This window comes from Macrotis lagotis, chromosome 2 (assembly GCF_037893015.1).
Source record: "Macrotis lagotis isolate mMagLag1 chromosome 2, bilby.v1.9.chrom.fasta, whole genome shotgun sequence".
In the NCBI taxonomy this organism is placed as follows: domain Eukaryota; kingdom Metazoa; phylum Chordata; class Mammalia; order Peramelemorphia; family Peramelidae; genus Macrotis; species Macrotis lagotis.
In genome coordinates this window covers 220,909,546-220,930,211 of record NC_133659.1, presented here as the reverse complement: position 1 = coordinate 220,930,211, position 20,666 = coordinate 220,909,546, and the positions used below count along the sequence as shown (strand labels likewise).

Below are 20,666 nucleotides of genomic sequence, written 5' to 3'. Positions count from 1 at the left end.
TTATTCTATGAAACCTTTCCTGATCTTTCCAAACATTAAACTACCTTGCATTTGACTGCCTTGCATTTCTTTAAATCCTGTAATAATTATTTGAACACAGGCACCTGGATTTTTAACGTGTCCCTGTATCTGGCGTAATAGGCATTTAAAGCAGAATTGGGTCTTTGGCCCAAGTTCTCTTGACTTCTACTTTATGCCTCATTGCTTACTTTGTGCACACTACACATACATAAACTGTCAATATGGATTTTTTTTTTTCAGAGAAGGGGCTTAGAAATAACCAGTTGGCAGTCTTAAAAGCAACTTAAGATGTTAAAGCTACAGAACTCTAGTGATCTTCTAATCCAATTCCTTCATTTCCTGGTACTTACATGCCTACCCAGCGTGACAGTGCCTTGTTTCATTTGAACCCCACTGGCTTTCCACTAGTATCATGAAGCTGACTGAAGGGATCAGCAGTGTCCCAACCCCAGACCATTTCCTTGAGGCTCAGAATACAAAACTGGGCTTTGTCACATGGTGAAAGGAGGTTTCTAATTCCCCCCAGCCCAGGGATCCACTTTTCCTTTTTAAGAAAAACAGCTGTTCCTGAGATAAGGAGAGGGGCATGTTACATCCCTGTTCTGTGCAACAAAAGGAAGCTGATAACCTTGATTGACAAGCAGCAGTAGGCCTCCCCAGCCCCACTCCCTTGGCCCCCCAGGATAGATTGTTCTCAAGACAGCTGGACAGAAACTAGAATGAATCTGTGTAAAGGGTCCTAGAGCTGGGGGTGGGACACTGTGGACTGCAGAGAGAAGGGCAGAGATGGAGGAGCTGCCAGCTACCTTTTGTAAGCATGGCCTAGGAAAGACAATATGGGTGGAGATTTGTTGCTCTAAGCCCAGGAGAGACTAGAGAAGGGGAAGACAATTAGTGTGGGGTACCCTTGAAGGCTCAGGGTTGAATTGCTTTCTCTTTTTGTCTTGGAGTCCCTCCAGCTTGTTGGTATTGAAAGCTGAATTGTCTTTTCCTTAGCTGTTACTATCACAGATTGAAACTAATTCCATCAGACCCCCCCCCCTTCCATCCCATCACTGACATAGGAAAAAGCAAACAATCTTCTACATTAAGAGTTTATTTCCCCAATCTGAAAAGGAGAAGTAGCCAGGCAATTCCAAACCTGTTACCAAGGGCCTCTAAAGTTTGTGACACCAAACCAAGAGACTGGTGGCAGCGAAGTGGGGAGAGAGAAGGAAGGGAAGGGAGGCACAGGAGACACAGCTCCCAATCTGTGTGCACTTGGTCCCATGTCTGTCTTGGCTAGGCCTTATGGGGGTGAGGGTGGGCCCTGCTTGGGGATGGTAGCCCCAGATCTCAAGGGAGGAGGAGGGGCCAGCTGAGCAGGGTCCCAGGTCGGCACAAATCAAGGCAATACATAACTGACAGGCCAGGCACAAGATTCCAAGGCAGGGGCTGAGAGCTCCAGCCAGGGACAAGTAAGGCTCAACCATTGGCTTTGTCCTTCAGGGGTCTTTGTTCAAATAGGCCTAGAGACTCCCCAGGTAGGAGAGCTGCCCTGACCACAGGAAAGTGACCTAGATGAGGAAGCCAGAGCCTCCCCAGGTCCCCAGGGAGTGAAGAAGCCCCCCCTTTCTGGACTGTGGGGGTGGGGCATGGAGAGAAGAACAGGTTAGAAATTTGGCAGTTTGGCTCTCACCAGCTGGGGGCAGTTCCTGGAGCCCTGGTCTGGGAGAGGGGGGTAGGGCTGAGACCCTAGGCAAGCTAGGGAGAAGGGGCAGCAGCACAGACAGACAATGTGAGTCGCTGTAATTAGCGTAAGTGGAAGGAAGGTGGAGATAGGGAACCACATGCTCATGCAGACACAGGGGAGCCAGAGGTTAGTGACTGGGGGGAGCAGTTCTCCCCACATAGCACACGTTCCACATGTTAAGGCATCATGGTTACACGGTTACAGACAGCAATGAATGAACTGACAGGCCTTAGATGGCCACACAGAGGGGGCAGAAGAACAGCTAGAGGTCTCTTCACTATCCTGATTCTGTGGTGCACCCCTCCCCCCAACTTCAAAGGGAAACAAGACATGATTTGTTGGTAGGGCTGCAGCAGCTGAGGGAAGAAAATTTAAATTCCTGTTGAAGCCCAGGACAGACCCCCTTCCCTTTGACCCAAGGGAAGAATTGGGGACTTGAAGGAAGTTTAGGCCTTGGCTGAAGCCCCCACTTCCAAGCAAGACACTGGGCTGAAGCAGCAACAGGAAAAACGATGATAACCACCTGGGAGGCTGAGAAGGGGCCCAAGAAGACAAAAAATGGGACCCCCCCCATCCAGGAGAAAGGGGGGGGGTGAGAAGACAGTCAGGTGGGGGTGGGGACTCCCCTGTCAGCACTTTGGTATGGGATTAGGGGTTGAGGAGGAAAGTAGGATCAGGGTATTGGGGTCAGGGTGGGGTTTTCCTGTGGCCACTGTCTGGGGATGCTTCCCTCCCTCCCTCCCTCCCTCTCTAGGGCCATAGGTTCAGTCCTTCCATTCCTTTTTGATGGTGAGGTTCCACTCCCATGAGAGGTGATCCGTTTTGTCATCATCTGTGAAACGAGACTTGATGTTGTAGCTGCCACGAGCAAGCATGCCTTTGGGAGCCTCCTCTACAGGGGTGAGGAACTCATATTCTTCTGCTCGAGGCCCATAACTGCCTACCATGTAGTCAGTTTTGTCAACTGTAGAAAGACATAGTCACACAGAAGAAAAATTAGTGAGGCCACCGCAATGAATCCTCTATCTCCTCTCCTACCCCCAACCCAGAAATCTATGAATATGCTGGAAGACTGGGTTTGGCAATACTTGGTATGATTTTTAGTAGCAAAACAACTGGTGTTATGAAATACATGGAGGGAGGGGAGGAGAAAGGAAGGAAAAAAGAATAGGAGAGATCTATCCTCTCCACATTTTGGGAACATTTTCCCCAGGATATCCTACATTATCCCTATCTGCAGACTCTTGTAGGAAAAAAAAATGCCAAATACTGCTAATAGCCTTGACACAATCTTTGGAGAGTCAGTTGTCCCCTACTCCAGGCTATCTGTGGGGTTGAGTCCCCTGGGCCCAAGGTATACCCCATTCCAGAACTCACTCTTGACGCCTTTTCTGTAAGTGTGCTGGATGTACTTCATGCCTGACACGATCTCCCTATTCACCTGGAAGGAACAAAGTCACTGAAGTTACTCTGGGCCTTCAAGGGAGTCAACCTAGATTCTCCCTAGGGAAACCTTCCCCAGCCACCCTGCCTTACCTGGAAGGAGATTTTTATCCGGTACTCCACACCCTCCTTCAGCACGAATGACTGCTTCTTGAAGCTCTCCAGGTCACCTGTTCAGAGAGAACAAGTGCTGTGATTGTGAATTCCCTTCCTCCACTGTTCTCCTTGGGCAGTCTGTTTCCAATGCTGCCTGACTCAGTCCCTGATCTACAACCCCCAGCAATATTCAGCCCACTTTATTCACAACTGTAGATTCTACCAAATATAATAGGCTTTAAATCAGGCTCTCTTTGATTGCATTTTAGCCCCTCACCATCAGAGGGCGCCAGGACAAAAGCTGAGGGAAGGCTAAAAGTTGTGTAAAGGGTAAGTGATGACAAGGAAATCCTCCCCCACCTCCTCAGGTCTCCCTACTATACTCACCAGTCAGATCTAGCTCCAAGGGACCAGGCGCAGTGCTGCACACCAGGGTCAGGCGTGTCACAATGACATTAGGAGTATTGGGATCTGAAGGCATGGAGAGGAAAGTGGGTTGGTTAGAATGCCAGCCCTAGGCAAGTTCCCCTAGAGGGGATGCAGGGCAGTTTTCATTGTGCCTGTCAGGATCTTCCCTACAAAGACTGCCCAGGCAAGTACTCCCCGAACCCTTCCTGGAAGCCTGCAAAGTGGCTCCTACCAGCAGAAACAGTCACACTGCCCAACAGGGCCTCTTTATACTTCCGAAGGCTCTCATCATCTTTGTCCAGCTCCTGAATCTCCTGGATGCTCTTCTGTGCTGGGGGCTTATAGTTGACAGAGTGTTCATCCTCCTCATTCTCAGCTGCAATCTGAGCTAACTGCTCTGCGGTAGGCTCTTGCTCTGCCATGCTCACCACCTGATTGAACTTTGGAAACCTGTAGAGAAGAAAGGATAGTTTCAGCAGCATAGCCTCAAGATAAGGGTAGGGCAAAAGAGAGAGAATGGGAGAGAATAGGTGTAAGGAAGGAAAGAGGGAGGGAAGGGGATGAGGAAAAAATAAAGGGAGGAGGGAGAAAGCTCCCCCACCCCGTCTGCACCCACTAATCCTGGAGTCAACACAAAGGCAATCTGCACAGCAAAGTTATAGAACTACCCACTGCAGCCCTCAGCTGTGGCCCTGCAAGGACTAACACAGACAAGACTTGACTTCTGTCATTCTTGAGGTCCAATCCCTTCCTTAAAGCAGAATTATGAAATAACTCCACTGCAAAGCTTGCTCCCTGGACAACAAACACTGGAGCAATCACTGGCAGGTACCATAGCCAAGATACATGAGAAAACTTGGGGTAAGTGCTTTGAAAACAGCAGGGACTTAAAAAATGGTTATTACGTAAATTCCTGAGAAGTCCCTAGAAACTATCCTCCTTGATTCTATGCAACACTCCATCATAAACAGATGTAACACAGAGCTATATAAAAAACTCATTTTAGTGCCTACAGTACATAGTTCAGAAAGAAACTTTTCCTAACCCTGTAGACATAAAATAACTGGATACTCAGACTCTTACTCAATGAACCTCAGGTTTGATGACATCCACTATGGCAATCTCTCCTATTAAACACATAATCAAGCTCACTTCAGGTCTCTCCTCCCTAGAAAAAGAGTTGCCAGAGAAAAATTCCCAAGTTTTTAAAAAAAATAAAGCAGAAGAGATTGACTCTCCTCTTAGCTGAGCCTACCCTCAATGTTGAGAGACCCCATCAAAAAGCTTAGACCTGCCCAACTTTGTCCTAACACATTCTGGCCACACATCCTAGTCAAGGGACTTCAGTATCCTGTCTTGGAAGAGCAAGGACACACAAATGAGGAAGACAGCAAAGAACTCTTATTTTTCTCTCTCCTCTAAGGCAGATTCTCCAACAATTCCCTGACTACACCAACCCAAAACCCCTTAAAGACTTCCTATACTTTACTCCATTACTTCTGAAGGTACACCATGCCTAGCTACCATTTCCAGATGGCCAACCCCTCTCAATCAAGGTTGGCCAAGGTTGCCAAGGGGTCAAGAAGGCTAGGAAATTGAGAAAAGATTTGGGAATTAAGAGATCCAAGGCAAATTTAGAGAGCAGTTTCAGTTGAATAAGGTCAAAGGTCAATTTGCAGAGAGAATTAAGTGTGAAGAAAGGAAGTGGAGGAGCCTATTCAAGATGGCTTTCTCAAGTTGTTTATTCGATTTATAGGACAAAAATAGGGATAGACAGATTAACTGAAGATGGAAGAGACATGGGCAGGTTTGTATTAAGAATGGGAATGATACAAGGGTCAATCCCCAACAGGAGACAGACTGGAATAGGAACACTTATGCTTTTGGCAACCTTGGCAAAGAGAAGAATCACCTTTTTGTTTGAGAGGGGGTGACAGAAAAGATCGTAGTGGAAGGGACCTAAGTGATGTGATATGAGGAGGAGAGAAAGGAGAGTTCTTATTAAATGGAGTCAAATTATTTCAGTCACGGGCAGCTAGGTGGCGCAGTGGATAGAGCATCAGCCCTGGAGCCAGAGGACCTGAATTCAAAGCTGGCCTCAGACATTTAATAATTACTTAGCTCTGTGACCTTGGGCAAGTCACTTAACCCCATTGCCTTGCCAAAAAAACCCAAAAACAAAACACTCAACTTAAAAACAAATTATTTCAATTAAATATGGAGTAAAGTTCTCAACTGAGATGTTGAGGGAGCATCCATGGAAATTGGAAAAGGAATGAAAAGATTAGAAAAGTCACTCCTGGGGGCTGCTAGGTGGCATAGTGGATAAAGCACCGGCCTTGGAGTCAGGAGTACCTGAGTTCAAATCCGGTCTCAGACACTTACGAATTACCTAGCTGTGTGGCCTTGGGCAAGCCACTTAACTCCATTTGCCTTGCAAAAAAAACCTAAAAAAAAAGTCACTCTGGTGGGTGGGTTAGTAAATCTTTTAGAGAAGGTCTGATAGGAGATTAAAGGAATAGTGCAGTAAAGACAGGAACCTTTTACACTCTCCAACACTAGTCCTGGTCCCAGAGGAGTCCATAAACCCTAGACAGCCAGTCATTTACATTCTTAATCCTTTCAATTGAAGTCCTCCTTCTGTCCAAGAGCTAGGGCTCCACCTAAACTCATCCCAAGTTTATCTAAAAGGTGGCCAAATTGGGAGAAATTAGAATCCACTTTGAGAACTACTTGTAGCTAGAAACTATTCAATCACTTCTATTCTTTTCCTATTGCAAGATCCTCCTCAGGGCTGCTAGGTGGTGCAGTGGATAAAGCACCGGCCCTGGAGTCAGGGGTACCTGGGTTCAAATCCGGTCTCAAGACACTTAATAATTACCTAGCTGTGTGGCTTTGGGCAAGCCACTTAGCCCTAAGAAAACTAAAAAACAAGATCCTCCTAGAAATCTGTCTTCTGAGCTCTCACTAAAACTGAAAATTCTCCCTTCAAAGTTGTCTACTATCTCTTAACTGCAAAATCCAAGGGTCTTTTTTTCAGAACTTCTTGACTTCTCTGAGGCCTCTGACACTTCCAATCACCCTGTTCTCCTGGATAATCGCTCCTCTCCAGGAGAATAATATTTCTTGATAGTAGTCTCCTGGTTCTGTCTAATTGATGCTTCTAGGTCTCCACTGAATATTTTTTTTGGCAAGGCAATGGGGTTAAGAGACTTGACCAATGTCATACAGCTAGGTAATTATTAAGTGTCTGAGGTCAGATTTGAACCGACTCTGGGGCCAGTGCTCTATTTCTTGCACTACCTAGCTGCCCCCATCTCCACTGAATCTTCACTGAGATGACACTCCAAACCATCTTCCCCCTCTATAGCATCTCACTTGGTGATCTCATAAATGCCCATGAGTTCAATTATCATCTCTTATACAGATGACTCTCAGGTACATATATTTAACTCTAATTTCACTCTTAACCTCCAGTCTCATAATACCAACTGCTTTAAAAATCTCAAACTGTATGTCCCTTAAGCAAACTCAATCTGTTCAAAACAGACCTTATTTTCTTCCCTGGTCTACCACAAAATCCCTTTTACTGTCAGGGGTATCACCACCCTCTCAAAACACCCAGAAGTAAAACAAAGGTGTCAACTCCTCATTCTCCCAGCCAATTTTGTGCTAACTCTGGTTATTTGTACCTTGAGGACATCTCTCATATATATCATCCCTTTCTCTCTTCTAACCTAGCCACCTCACACCCTGACTACTGCCAGAGCTTCTGCTTGGTATCCTTTCCTTTTCTCTCCCCATTCCAGATCCTCTTCCACAAAAATGCTAAAGTAATTTTTCTAAAGGAGCAGTTCCCACCCACCCTATTAACTAAACTCACCCAATTCCCTATTCACTTCAGATTGAAAACTGTAATCCTCTACCCTCTCCTCTTCCACACCCCTCCAGTACCCTACCATTCAGTGACACTGGCCTTCTGGCTGTTTCTCCCCAGTGACCCTTTGTAAGTAAGTTGACTCCATGCCTTTTCACTGGCTGTCCCCCATTCTTGAAATTCTCTGCCTTCTCACCTTCACTTCAACTCCTGGCTTTCCTGGGCTTTTTGTTCAAGACTTAACTCAAATCTCACCTTCTCAGAGTGAAGAGAAAGCAGAGTCAAGAAACAATGTATCCGTATATAACAATTACAATGTTACAAAATGACAAAGAACATGCAAACCCCCAAAGAAAAGATATGAGACCTCAACCTTTCTCCTATATATAGAGATGGGAGTAGAATGTGGTACATTGTATGTATTTTCATACTTTTTGGATACATTTATTGATTAGTATGCTGATTTTTCTCCATTTTCTTGATGTTTAAAAATACTGTTATGTTGGTTTGTTCTCTAGGAGGGGGGAGAAATACTCTGTAAAATTAAGGTGAAGACATTATTAAAACTTTTTAAAAATCCCACTTTGAGCCAAGAGATCTTCCTGAGTCCACTGCTAGTGCTTTCCCTTTGAGATTACCTTCCAGTTACACTATAACTTTATTATAGATACAATTTTTTTGTGTTGTATTACTTAGAAAGATGTGAACTTCATTCTGCCTTTTTTCTGTATCTTCAATGCTTACTTAGCACATTTAATGGTACAAGGTAAAAATTACTTGGTTTAATTCCGCACCTAATCTCAGTTTTCTTTGTTGGCTTAACATCTACTGCCTACTTCCCAGTGGTTCATTTACCACGCCCACCCTTGATTCTGGTCTAGGGTTCTCTTCCTTAGAGTTTCTTAACCTTTTTTGTTTCAAGGTCCACTTGGACCATCAGATGAAACTTAATTATTCTACAGTATTACAGAGAAAACCAATTACAATGAAACAGAAGTAACAAAGTATTTTTTTAAATAAACACAACAAACACAAGTTCATGGATCCCAAGTTAAGAATTTGCTTTTTTATGGGTAATGAACTCTTCAATGAAATTTACTCAATTATCTCTCTGAAGATGACTTTCAGATCTCTATATTTTAGCCCTATTCAATCTCCTGAGTTCCAGTGCTACATTAGATATTTCTAACTGAATTCCCTACAGACCTCTTATATTCAATATGAGTAAAACAAAATTTATTATCTTCCTCTAAATTCATTCCTTTGCCCAATATTCCTATCACTATTGAGGGTACTACTCCCAGTCACCTAAATCACAATTTTAGAGTCATCTTAAAGTTTTCCACATCTTCTATAAACCCCAAATTCAAACAACTACCAACTCATGATGATTCTAGAACATCTCTTATATCTATACTCTTCAAGACACAGAACCAGTTCAGGCTTTTCACTACCTCTTGTTGGAACGCTGAAAGTTTTATTTACCTTTTACGACCTGGCTCTAACATATTTTTTCAACCTAATATGACATTATACAAACATTATCTCAAACTCTGAAAATCTCTGTTCCTCATATGTGACACCTCCATTTTCTATATTCATTATGTACTTTGCACTGGTTGTTTCCTCTAACTGGAATTCAATCCCTCTTCACCTTCAAGTCAAGGAACCTCTATTTTTTTTGAGACAGCTCAAGCATCACCTTTTCCATGGATGCTTTCCTGGGTCCCTCAAGTACCAAGTACCTTTTTGGGGTTCACTAGATGTTAACTTCTTTATGTAGAGACATTGTTTCATATATTTCATTTTCATTCCATAATACCTGGTACATAATTAGCAATTACAAAATGCTTGCTGATTAACTGAATAGCCTCTTAATTGGTCTCCTTGCCTCCAGTATCTTTTCTGTATAATCTGTAAACTAAAAACCTGCTAAATAGATCTTTCTTAAAGTAGACCCTGCACCTGCCACTCCCCTATTTAATTAGAGCCCGACTTCCTCAAGTATAATGCTGAAAATTCCTTTGAAAGGAGATTTAAAGCCCTTTACAATCTAGCTTCAACACATCTTTCTAGACTTCCCATCAAATAATCTACAGTTCAAAGCAAACTAGGCTACTTGCTTTTTTCTGTATGCACAACTCCCCAATTCTTGTCTTAATGCTTTGGCACAGGCTGTAGACCATGCTTGTTGCACCCTCTTCTCAGAATCCCTTTCCTACTTCCAGTCCCTCCCTCAAGAAATCATCATCACATTCACATTACCCTTACCTTATACAAAGTAATTCAGTATATAGACTTTTGAGAGCATATTTAGTTTCCCAAATGCACTTTTAGCTCCTGTATAAAGGAAATTTCCTTTTTTTTTTGTCTTTGTAACATTCGTATCTAGCAGTGCGGGGCATATTGCTGTTGTTTAATACATGCTTATTGATTTTAAAATTCTCCTTGCTCTTCCATCCCAATCTCTCATTAGCAGCACCACAAAACCACTTAGAATCCTTTCATGCTGCATTTGAGTTTGCAAAATCAAGTAAGTCTTATGTAATGTGGATTTTATGAGAAATCAAGAGCCCAAACAGGGTCAGATCCTACGTTCCCTATTGATCAACTCTAGGAAACGAATGAGATTCCTGAAATAACTATACCATTTCAAGGACCTATAACTCTATTTCCTTAAATACCCACAAACTAAGCAATTACAGAAAACAATGATTTAGGAATGGGAAAGGATGAATTTTAAGCAGTTCCCAACATGTCTCAGGACATAAATTTAGGACTAAAGGTCAAAAAAATCAAGAAGCTCAGAAATCATTTAATATTAAAAATCAAATCTATGGGTCCATTTCCTTAGAAGTCGTGTGTCTAATCAGATAGCAATTATTTAGGGTCATAAAATATTAAAGTAGAAAAGAACCAAAGAAATAATCTAATCCAATAGACCTTAAGCTGGGATATATCTGGTGGGGGGTCCCGTTTATTTGGATGGGTAAAAAAAAAATCACATCTTTATTTCCACTAACAAATTTAGCATCCTTCCATGAATGGAGGAAACAAACCATTCTTCTGGGAAGGGGGTCCATGGGTTTTGCCGGATTGCCAAAAAAGGTTCACGAAACAAACAAAAGAGGTTAAGAATGTCCTGATCTAGTCCAATTGACTTTTTTTTTAAAAGAGGAAACTGAGTGGTCGAGACTCTGGGCAATCAGTCAATGAACGTTTAAGGGCCCACTACAGGCCAGTGAGGGGGAGCTCACAGGGTAATGGGGAGAGTTCACCGTCTACACCTGCAGACAGCTAATGGGCCCCCCTCCCGCTACAATCTCCGGTGCTCGGCCTCACCGGGACGCTGCTGGTGTGCGGGTGGCCCTGAGGAAGGAGGAATAATATTTCGCAAAGGCGGAGTGGGGGCGCAGAAAGGGCTCCATCCCGAAGGGGTGCAGGGGCCAGGGGCCTCCGCGGTCACTTGCTCCCGGGCTTCCCCCGGGCTCCCTCCACGGGGCCCGGCCCGGGCCGGCCTCCCCCGCCTCGGGCCGCCCCCCGGCCTCCGCTCTCCACGTGGGCGCGGCTCACCTCGGACGCCATCTGCGCCTCTGCCAGCTCCTGGCTCCCTCTGCCTCTTCCCTCTAAGGGGCTCCGCCGGAAGGATGTGCCGAGCCAGGGGCGGGGACGGGCGGCCAGCTCCCCGGGGCCCCCCACCTGCGGCCGTCCCCTCCCCCGCGCCCCGCCCGGGCCTCCGCCCCGAGGCCCCGCGCCGAGGGCCGCCGTGCCCCGAGGCCCCCGCCCCGGACCCCGGGCGGCGGGAACAAAGGCGGCGGCGGCGGCGGCGGCGGGGCCGCGGCGGCTCCACCCTGGCGTCCCTCCCGGCCGGGCGGCGGCCCCGTCCCGAGCCCCCTCCCGCGGAGGCGGCCCCGGGCCCGGCACGCACTCACCCCGGGCTCGCTGCGTCCGACGCCTCTCGCCGTCCCTCCCGCACTAACGACGAAGCCCGGCGGCCGGCTCCACCCCGCCCGCGCGCCCCCTCCAGTTGCTTCCGGGGTCACGCGACTTCCGCTCGCCAGCCACTCCAGGCGGCCCGGGCCTGCGCAGGCGCCGCGGCGGAGGCGCCGGAGGCGGCGGAGGCTCGCTTCCCCGCCGGGCGGGAGGAGAGGGGGGTCCAGAAGAGACGGTACGCTGGGCCCGGCCATCTTGCCCAGGCCGGCGGCCGCGGAGGGACTGAGGGCTGCCCGGCCGGCCCGGTTTGGGGGCGCCCTGCGTGGCCGGGGGGGCCCCCGGAGGCCGGGCCCAACGCCATGCCCAGCGAACAGCCCGTGGGGTGGGGCTGGCGGGCCCGAGTTCCAGATGACCTTTCCCGTCTCCATGGAAACGGACCGCACCCGGGGCTGCTGCACCCGGGGCTGCTGCTCCCGGGCAGACTCGGGACCCGGCCTGGCTCGCTTTTCCTCCCCGCCCTTCTGGGCCCTGGGCATGGGTTAAACCTCCACGGCCTTAATAATGATAATAATAACAATAATAACAACTGCAGCTGTAGAGCGCTTAAATAATTAATTAGTAGTGACAGCTAGCACTTAGCTCCCCTAAAGTTTGCAAGCCCCCCCCCCCCCCCCCCCGTAGCCGCTGAGGTAGCTGCAATTAGTAAACAGTTTCCAAATGAGGAAGCGGGCTGAAGGAGCGATTTGCCCAAAGTCACAACTAGCAAGGGTCTGAGCTGGGCTTGGAGACTCCCATGCCCGGTGCCCTAGCTTACATCTGTCACTAGCTGATGGAGCTCTCATTAGCAGACTTTTAATAAGACATAAGACTTAAGGCTTCCCATATCAGAGATCCAGACAAAACAATTCAGGAGATTAGATGGGTATTGAATAAGATAGGAAGTTACAAAAGGGGAGTTGAAACAAGTACACAAATAGTTCTAGTAAAGAAGAACATAAGTGCAGAGGAAGAAGGATACTAAATCACGTATAATCTCTGAATCTAAAGATTGTAAGATGTAAAGCTGCCAGAAGCTCTGACTGTGACTGGTCCCCCTCTCCTCTCTGGAACCAAGCTAAACGTTACCAGGTGATTTTAATTTAATTGTAGCGCTGTTCCATCCTGTGCTTGGGCACCCAAATAACCTCACTAGAGTTTCTTTACAAGGTTTCATAAGATAACAGGTTCATTTAGGATAGCAAAATATCTGACCCGGGTTTAAACTTCCCTGAGTAGATAGTGATTTTTTTAAATTTTTTAAATTTTTATTTTTTTAGGTTTTTGCAAGGCAAACGGGGTTAAGTGGCTTGCCCAAGGCTACACAGCTAGGTAATTATTAAGTGTCTGAGGTCAGATTTGAACTCAGGTTCTTCTGACTCAAGGGCCAGTGCTCTATCCACTGAGCCACCTAGCTGCCCCCTAGATAGTGATTTTTAAGCTAAATTTAATTCTTTTGTTTTTTTGTTTCTGTTTTTTAGGTTTTTGCAAGGCAATGGGGTTAAGTGGCTTGCCTAAGGCCACACAGCTAGGTAATTATTAAGTGTCTGAGATCAGATTTGAACCCAGGGCTGGTGCTTTAAATTAGTTCTAATTCATATTAACCACAGTTTTAAAGACTACCAAAAAACTGAATGCTTACTCAAACTTCTAGAGACACTAATGCCTTTATTTTGTATCTACACTCTGACATTGATTTTTGTTCCCTAAAAGTAAAGTCTTTGCATTCTTCTGAAATATGAATGTAGATTTGGAGTTCCATTTTCAGTCTGTCTTCCAGCTTCCCTGAAGAATGATTATTTCACTTAAAAAAGGTTTGTTTCCTTTTTATGCCTACACTGTACTCTTTTCTCCACTATAAAGGGTCCTTCTGTTAGAGGACACAGTTAGACCTAGGTCTAGGAAAGACAGGCTTCCACTTCACGAGGGAGGGCTACACAGGAGAGACGGTTATATCTTTGATCTTCCACCACCCACAAGTGTTCCATATCTGTTCATAAACTCTGTAATTCCTTAATCTGATTACTCTTGTCATCTCATCTGTTTTTCTGCCTTACAACTTCTTTGTCCTCATTCCTAGGCCATCAACCCTGCACTTATATACTCTCTTCCTTTCTTCCCGTAGACCCTTGATAAACCAGTTTATCTCTATTCTGTTTTGAGTCCCTGGCAATTAATCCTGACAAAGATCTTGATTGCTCAAAACTTCAGCCTTGGATTAGCCCCACCATTCACTGCTTTTGTTCCTCTCCAAATTGATTCACTATTTTACTTGCCTTAGGAGCTAATTCCATTCCATCCTTGTTTCTCCAGAGATGCCCCTTCTCCCACTAATCTTCATTTACTCCCCTTCTGCTGATTACTTCCCTACTGCCTATAAATATGCCCAAATCACTTGTGACAGAAAATGCCATCCACATCCAGAGAAAGAACTATGGAATCTGAATTCAGACCAAGGCATACTATTTTCCCTTTTGAAAATTAGTATTATGTATTATTGTCATGGTTTTTCTCCCTTTTGTTCTGATTATTCTTTTGTAGCATGGCTAATATGGAAAGATGCTAAATATGATTTTGCAAGTATGACCTATATCAGATTACTTTCTGTCTTGAGGAGAGAGAAAATTAAGGAACTCAAAATCTTAACAAAAATGAATCTTTACATGTAATTGGAAAAAAACAAAATTTAAATTAAAAAAATATGCCCCTCTCTTATCAGTCTCAAAAACCTTCACTTGAATGGTCCATCCTTGATAACCCTCCTTGTTTATTGTGACCAAACTTGGAAAAAAAAATCTACAACAGGTACCTCAACCTCTTAACTTAACTCATTCTGGCTTCTGACTTCATTTAACCAAAACTGCTTTCTCCAAAATTACCAATGATCTTTTAATTGCCAAATTGAATTGTCTTTTCTCAATCTTTATCCTTTTTTACTTGTCTGTACCTTTTGACTTTGTTGATCCTTCTTGATATTCTCTAGGTTTTCCTGACACTGCTTTCTCCTGATTGTCCTACATGCCTGATAACTCCATTGTTTCTTTTGCTGGATCTCCATTCAGGTCATGCCTGCTAACAATGGCTAACTTTTCCCTCTATATCATTTTTCAATCTCATCCACCTCCATTATTTCAGTTACCTCTATACAGTTGATTGTCAAATCCACCTGTCCAGTCTTAACCTCTCAACTGAATTCCAGCTTTGTACTTCCAGTTGCCTTCTAGATTGAGTGTTCAGTAAACATATCAAAACTACAAGTCTAAAATCAAATTCATTATCTTTTACCCTAAAGCCTCCCTAAATTCCCAATGTTCCTATTACTATTGAGACCAACCATCTCTTAGGCTCACAATCTATGATTCTTAATTTCTCCTGACTCAGAGCTTTCACTGCCTAGAAAGTTTTCCCATGCCTAGAGAGCTCTCCCTCCTCATATATTAACTTCTGGCTTTTCTGGCTTCCCTAAAGTGTCAGCTAAAGTCCCATAAAGATGAAACTTTCACTCTGAGATTACCCTCAATAAGTCCTATATGTAGTTTAAACATAGTTGTTTGCCTGTTGTTGTCTCCTCCATTAGAACTCTTCTTTTGGGGGGGGGGCGCTTTATCTGTATCCCCAGCTTAAGAGAGTGCCTGGTGTATATAATAGACAATTAATGTTCCTAGACTGAGTAATAATGAGAGGAAGACTAGACTCTCTGTTCTCAGACCTTTGAGATAGTTTAATCTACCCTGATGCCCTTGGTGAATTATTTAAAACTTGATTTTAACTTCTAGTCTAGGAATTACCCAAATGGGAAAATAGAAAAGTTTTGAACATACCTTATGAATTGAGTTTGGCATGGGTATTTATTTCCTATACATAAAAAGAATGCTAAACCCAGAGCCTTCACAAGCACACGTTTGATAGAAACAAACTTTAAACAAGCTAACTTACAATGATTGTTAGAATTTTTCTAGAAGGTTGCTATTTAAATCACATCAGAACATAAAGCAGTTTGTGGTATTGCTGATTAGGCATTTTATATTTCCCCTGGGTTCCGAACTTTACAAAGAACTCCTTGTATAAGTCTACCGTAAAATAGTTAGACTTGTCTTCTCTAATGCAAAAATTTCCCTTGCTTCCCATCCATGACATAAAGACTCTTTGAATACACAAGGTTGACTCCTGATCCAAAAAAATGTCTATTCTAAGGCTAATGGTGAATTGCAAAGTAGAAAAGACATATAGAATCCTAGGCACAAGTTCCTCTGAATGCATGTTCCTTGTGAAAGTAAGAGAGGGGGCAGCTAGGTGGTAATAGTGGATAGAGCATCAGCCCTGGAGTCAGGAGGACCTGAGTTTAAATCCAGCCTCAGACACTTAATAATTACCTAGCTATGTGACCTTGGGCAAGTCACTTAACCCCATTGCCTTAATAAATAAAAAAAAGAGAGGTTAGGGGAAAGAGCATTGTGACCCACCAAATTCCCTCCCTTCCCCTCTCCCCTCCCACCCTACTAGGCATTTTAGAGATAGAGTTCTTGCCACAAGGGAGAGTAGAAATATACAAAACTGGATATATCACCTCTTTTAATTAAATATCCCACTTCCTTGCTGCTTTTATGGGAAGAGAGGATCAAGTGACAATCAGGGTTGCTACCTTTTGCTAAAAGGCCAAGTCTTTCTATTGTTGGATCAGTCAACACAACTCAAGCTATTGATAGAATTGTGAATTGATGTTCTCATGTGGAAAGCAATTGGGAACTATACACCCAAAGTAATTAAACTATACATACCTTTAGCTTGGTAATATCATGATTAGAGCTATACTTCCTCAGACTCCATAGTTTTTCCTCTGGATGCAGATGCCATTTTCTATCACAAATCTTTTAGAATTGTCCTTGATCCTGCTGAGAGGAGCTAAGTGCATCATCACACAAAATGGCTATTATTGTGTACAATATTCTCCTGGGAAAATTTATACAATGACATTGTGAATTGTGAAAGACCCCAAAATTCTGATCAACACAAATGATCAAACACAATTCCAGAAGACTAATGATGAACTATTAATGTCATACACACATTCTGATAGAGAAGTGATGACCCAGGATGCAGAATGATATGTTTTATTGTGGGCATTTGTTTTGCCTGCCTATGAATATTTGTTACAAGGACCTTCACCCTCCCCCCCCATCATTTTCTTAAAGTTTTTTGCAGAGCAATGGGGTTAAGTGACTTACCCAAGGTTACCCTAGGTAATTAAGTGTTTGAGGTCAGATTTGAACTCAGGTCCTCCAGCCACCCCTTCCCCCATTTAAAAAGTTAATAGTTTTAGAGGAAATGGGGGAGAGAAAAAAAGACTTTTGTTAATAGAAAAAAATTTAAATCACAGATCTAGACATTTATTCTCATAAGTTTCATGGTCATTGTGTGCAATTTATCCCCTTTTGATTTCTTCTCTGCTTCATTCAAATTATCTTGCTTCATTTTCTTTTGAAATTAAGAGGCTTCTCTGCTGTATACAAAAAAAGTTGATTATGCTTTAGTTTTCTATAAATTTCAATCGTAAAATTATATATTAAGCTAAACAGAATTCAGAAATTTCTTTTAGAACTGAAAGGGAAAGGAAAAGCATTTGTTGCCACCTCTGTGCCAAATAGGTAGCTAAGTGCTTTTTACAGATATCTCTCTAATACACAAGACAGTCTTATGATGAAGGTGCAATTATCCTTATTGTATAGTTGAAACTGAGGCAAACTAGTTAAATGACTTGTCCAGAGCCATATAGCTAATGTATCTGAGTCCTGATTTAAACTCAGGTATTCCTGAATACAAGTCCAGTACTTTAATTTGCTGCATATCAACAGCTGTTTCTGGAAGAAACACTGGGCATGAGTTCAACCATCATAATTTTACAAATGAGGAAACTCAGACCCAGAGAGAAGTCACTTCATTAGTTAGGACCAGGATCCAAATTCAGATCTCCAAACTCTCATTCCCTAGACATTCCCCAATTTCAATTCTTATTGATGAACTTTTAGCTCAGTACCTTGCATATACTTGCATAAACTATTGGTTATAGAAAAACTGAAAACTATTCAAAAGGACATTGCTGAAGCCAGTTACTTTGACAATGTGTATATATATAAAACTTGGGAAAAGCTGCAGGAAATCTTGATATTAATGTGGAAAATATTCTCAAAATAGCTACTTATTTTCACATTTAGAATCATAAGGAATTTAGAAACCATGTGGAGTAAACTAGTCTTGATACAGACCATTCTGATAGCAAGTTTGAGATTAGAATGATATTTGGTGGAATTTTTAGTGTTAAAAGGAAATTTTCCATATAGCATGAAAAGGATATTCACCCATAATGTAGCATTTGGCTAAGGTAGATAGGGCCATATGCAAAAATGTGTCTAGTTAATAGGACAAATGTGGTGACTCTCATATGCCTACCTGAACTGTCCCTTTTTTATGCCCTTAGGTGACCAGTTAAGATATATACCTTAAGTCTTAGCCTCCAGGGCCAATCACTCTTAAGTCAACCTCAATTTGCCTAGCTCCCTTGTTTTAGGAAAAGAACCAATCTTTAGGACCTTGGTAAATTTTGCTCCAATTTCACCACACCCTTGGTGAGAACTTCTTTTAAAGGATCTTCTACCATTTAAAAGACTTTAGGGCTATTATTAGGGGGGGAAATGATCTCAGGGATTTGAAAAACTTGGGGTAGGCAACACTGAAGGAAGATTTAAAAAAACAGCATAACCAGAAAAATAGCAAAAATGAAAGATATGAGTGACTAGCTAAACAAGACCCAGTCAATAGATCAGATCTGATTAAAATATAGAAGACAAAACCAAGATAGCTGGAATAAAGGTAGGAATTCACCTGGGCTCTCTCCTAACTACTCAAAATACTTTTAAATAATGATTAAAATTCTAGAGTGGAAAACCCACAAAAATTGAGTAAAACAATTTTCTAGCCCAAGACAAATTGGAAGATCCATGGAAGAGTCTGTTGAATCAGAATAAAAGAGGAGTACAGAACAGTGTAGGTGGTGTGTTCAGGGAGGGTCACAAGATTGAACCTGGCAATCCAGGAACAGGCCATGGGGTGTTTGGGTCAGTGGCGGTGGTGGTTTCTAGACCTCTCAGCCCAGAGATTATCAAAATCAACTTGGATCAGCAGGAAGTCTGCTACACCAGGGTGAAAGTGTAACAAACTTTGGCACAGGTCTCAGCAGCACAGACCAGACTCTAGGAAAGGAGAAGCAGGCCTTGGGAGATACTCATCGGTACAAGGATCAGAAGGAGATTACAGGGTTCTCTTTACTATCTTTACCAACACTCAGATCTGGGTTGTAGTCTTGAGTCCCAGTACCAGGAAAAGGAGCAAAAGTACAACAGAGCTATTGCCACAGAAGATCATGGAACTTTTTCAGTTTCATAGCAGAAATGTGTTCTTGTGATCCTTAGATCATAGACTCCTAGAAGTATCTCTTTAAAAAAAAAAACCCAAAAGCTTGAGACAGTGCACCCTCTACCCTGGAAGCAGAACCCCATCAAGTCATATACTGAGGAAATGAGCAAACAGAAGAAAAAAAATTTGACAGTTACTAATGGTGATAAAGAAGATCAAAATACACACTCAGAAGAAAAAGCCTCCAAGAAAAATATGAATTAGTCTCAGGCCATGAAAAAACTCAAAAAGGATTTTGAAAATCAAGGGAGAAGAAAAATTGGGAAGAAAAATGGGGGTGATGTGAGAAAATCATGAGCACCAAGTTAGCAGCTTAGTGAAAGAGAAAAAAATATTTTAAAAATCATACTGGAATAGAAAAAGAGGTTCAAAAAAGTCAACGAGAAGGAAACTTTAAAAAGCAGAATTGGGTAAATCAAAAAGGAGATACAAAAACTTACTGAAGAAAATAATTCCTTGAAATATAGAATTGAACAAAAAAGGAAGCTAATGACTTTGTGAGAATCAAGAAACAAAAGAATGAAAAACTAGAAGAAAATGTGAAATATTCCATTGGAAAAACAACAGACCTGAAAATAGATTCAGAAGAGATCATTTAAAAATTGTTGGTCAAAAAAGAGCCTAGAGGGGAAGCTAGGTGGCGCAGTGGATAGAGCACTGGCCCTGGAGTCAGGAGTACCTGAGTTCAAATCTGGCCTCAGACACTTAATAATTATCTAGCTGTGTGGCCTTGGGCAAGCCACTTAACCCCATTGCCTTGCAAAAAACTTTAAAAAAAAGAGCCTAGATATCATCTTTCAAGAAATTATCAAGAAAAACCACTGTGATATTCTAGAATCAGAGAGTAAAATAGACATTGAAAGAATTCACCAATTACTTCCTGAAAGAGATCCTAAAATGAAAACTGACAGAAGTATTATAGCCAAATTTCAGAGATCCCAGACTAAAGAGAAAATAGTGCAAAGAGCCACAATCAGGATAACACAAGATTTAGCAGCTTCTAAATTAAGGGATCATCGGACTTGAAATATGATATTCTAGAAGGCAAAAGAGCTTGGATTACAATCAAGATTATCAACTCAGCAAACTGAGCATACACTTTCAGGGAAAAAGATAGACATTCAATGAAATAGGGAACTTTCAAACTTTCCTAATGAAAGATAAGAGCTGAATAGAAAACTTGATTTTCAAATATGAGACGCAAGTGAAGTATAAAAGGTAATTCAGCAAGAAAACAGACAAATCAGAGAATTGCAACAGAAAAGTAAGAATTATGCACATCTCTTAACACCTGTTTGCTTTAGAACTCATAATGAGAAACAATTGAGAGCAGGTATTTAGGTTGTTAATGGCCAGGAAAAAGGATGACCCAGGTATTAAAAATAAAATTAAAGGAGTCACATTCCAAGATTGACATGGTGCACCTGAAGGAATATTCCTTTGTGCACCTTAATGAATCCTTGAAGCAGCTCAACATGGATTGGAAAGAAGGCATTGGAAGCAAATCTGAATGAATTACAAATACATATGGGCCAGATTACTGTAATGGCAGCAGTAATGAGGAAAGCTTTTGAAACTGATAAATAGCAGGGTTGTAGAAAGCAAGAATGAATTTTTCAACTTGAACAAGAAAATAAAGGCTTGAGAGAA

At 42.8% G+C, this 20,666-nt stretch overlaps 1 protein-coding gene across 2 annotated transcripts; it reads right to left on the bottom strand.

Moving 5' to 3' along the window:
- Positions 1-1,101: 1,101 nt before the first annotated feature.
- ARHGDIA (Rho GDP dissociation inhibitor alpha) lies at positions 1,102-11,609 on the bottom strand. Of its 2 annotated transcripts, none has more exons than XM_074224880.1 (6): positions 11,510-11,609; positions 3,933-4,150; positions 3,680-3,763; positions 3,290-3,366; positions 3,131-3,194; positions 1,102-2,717 (listed from the first exon to the last, which is right to left on the bottom strand). In XM_074224880.1, exons 2-6 carry the CDS (start codon positions 4,120-4,122, stop codon positions 2,518-2,520), a joined length of 615 nt encoding a protein of 204 aa, XP_074080981.1. In that variant the 5' UTR covers positions 4,123-4,150; positions 11,510-11,609; the 3' UTR covers positions 1,102-2,517. The 2 variants fall into 2 exon arrangements, with proteins under 2 accessions (XP_074080981.1, XP_074080980.1); XM_074224879.1 differs by lacking the exon at positions 11,510-11,609 and adding an exon at positions 11,151-11,241.
- Between the last annotated feature and the right edge of the window lie 9,057 nt (positions 11,610-20,666).

Bases quoted from the DNA above. Each gene is read 5' to 3' on its own strand.
- ARHGDIA (XM_074224880.1), bottom strand. From the start codon at position 4,122: ATGGCAGAGCAAGAGCCTACCGCAGAGCAGTTAGCTCAGATTGCAGCT. The intron at 3,764-3,932 runs GTAGGAGCCACT...CCATGCCTTCAG, and splicing joins CAGTGTGACTGTTTCTGCTG to ATCCCAATACTCCTAATGTC. The intron at 3,367-3,679 runs GTGAGTATAGTA...CTCTCTGAACAG, and splicing joins CTTGGAGCTAGATCTGACTG to GTGACCTGGAGAGCTTCAAG.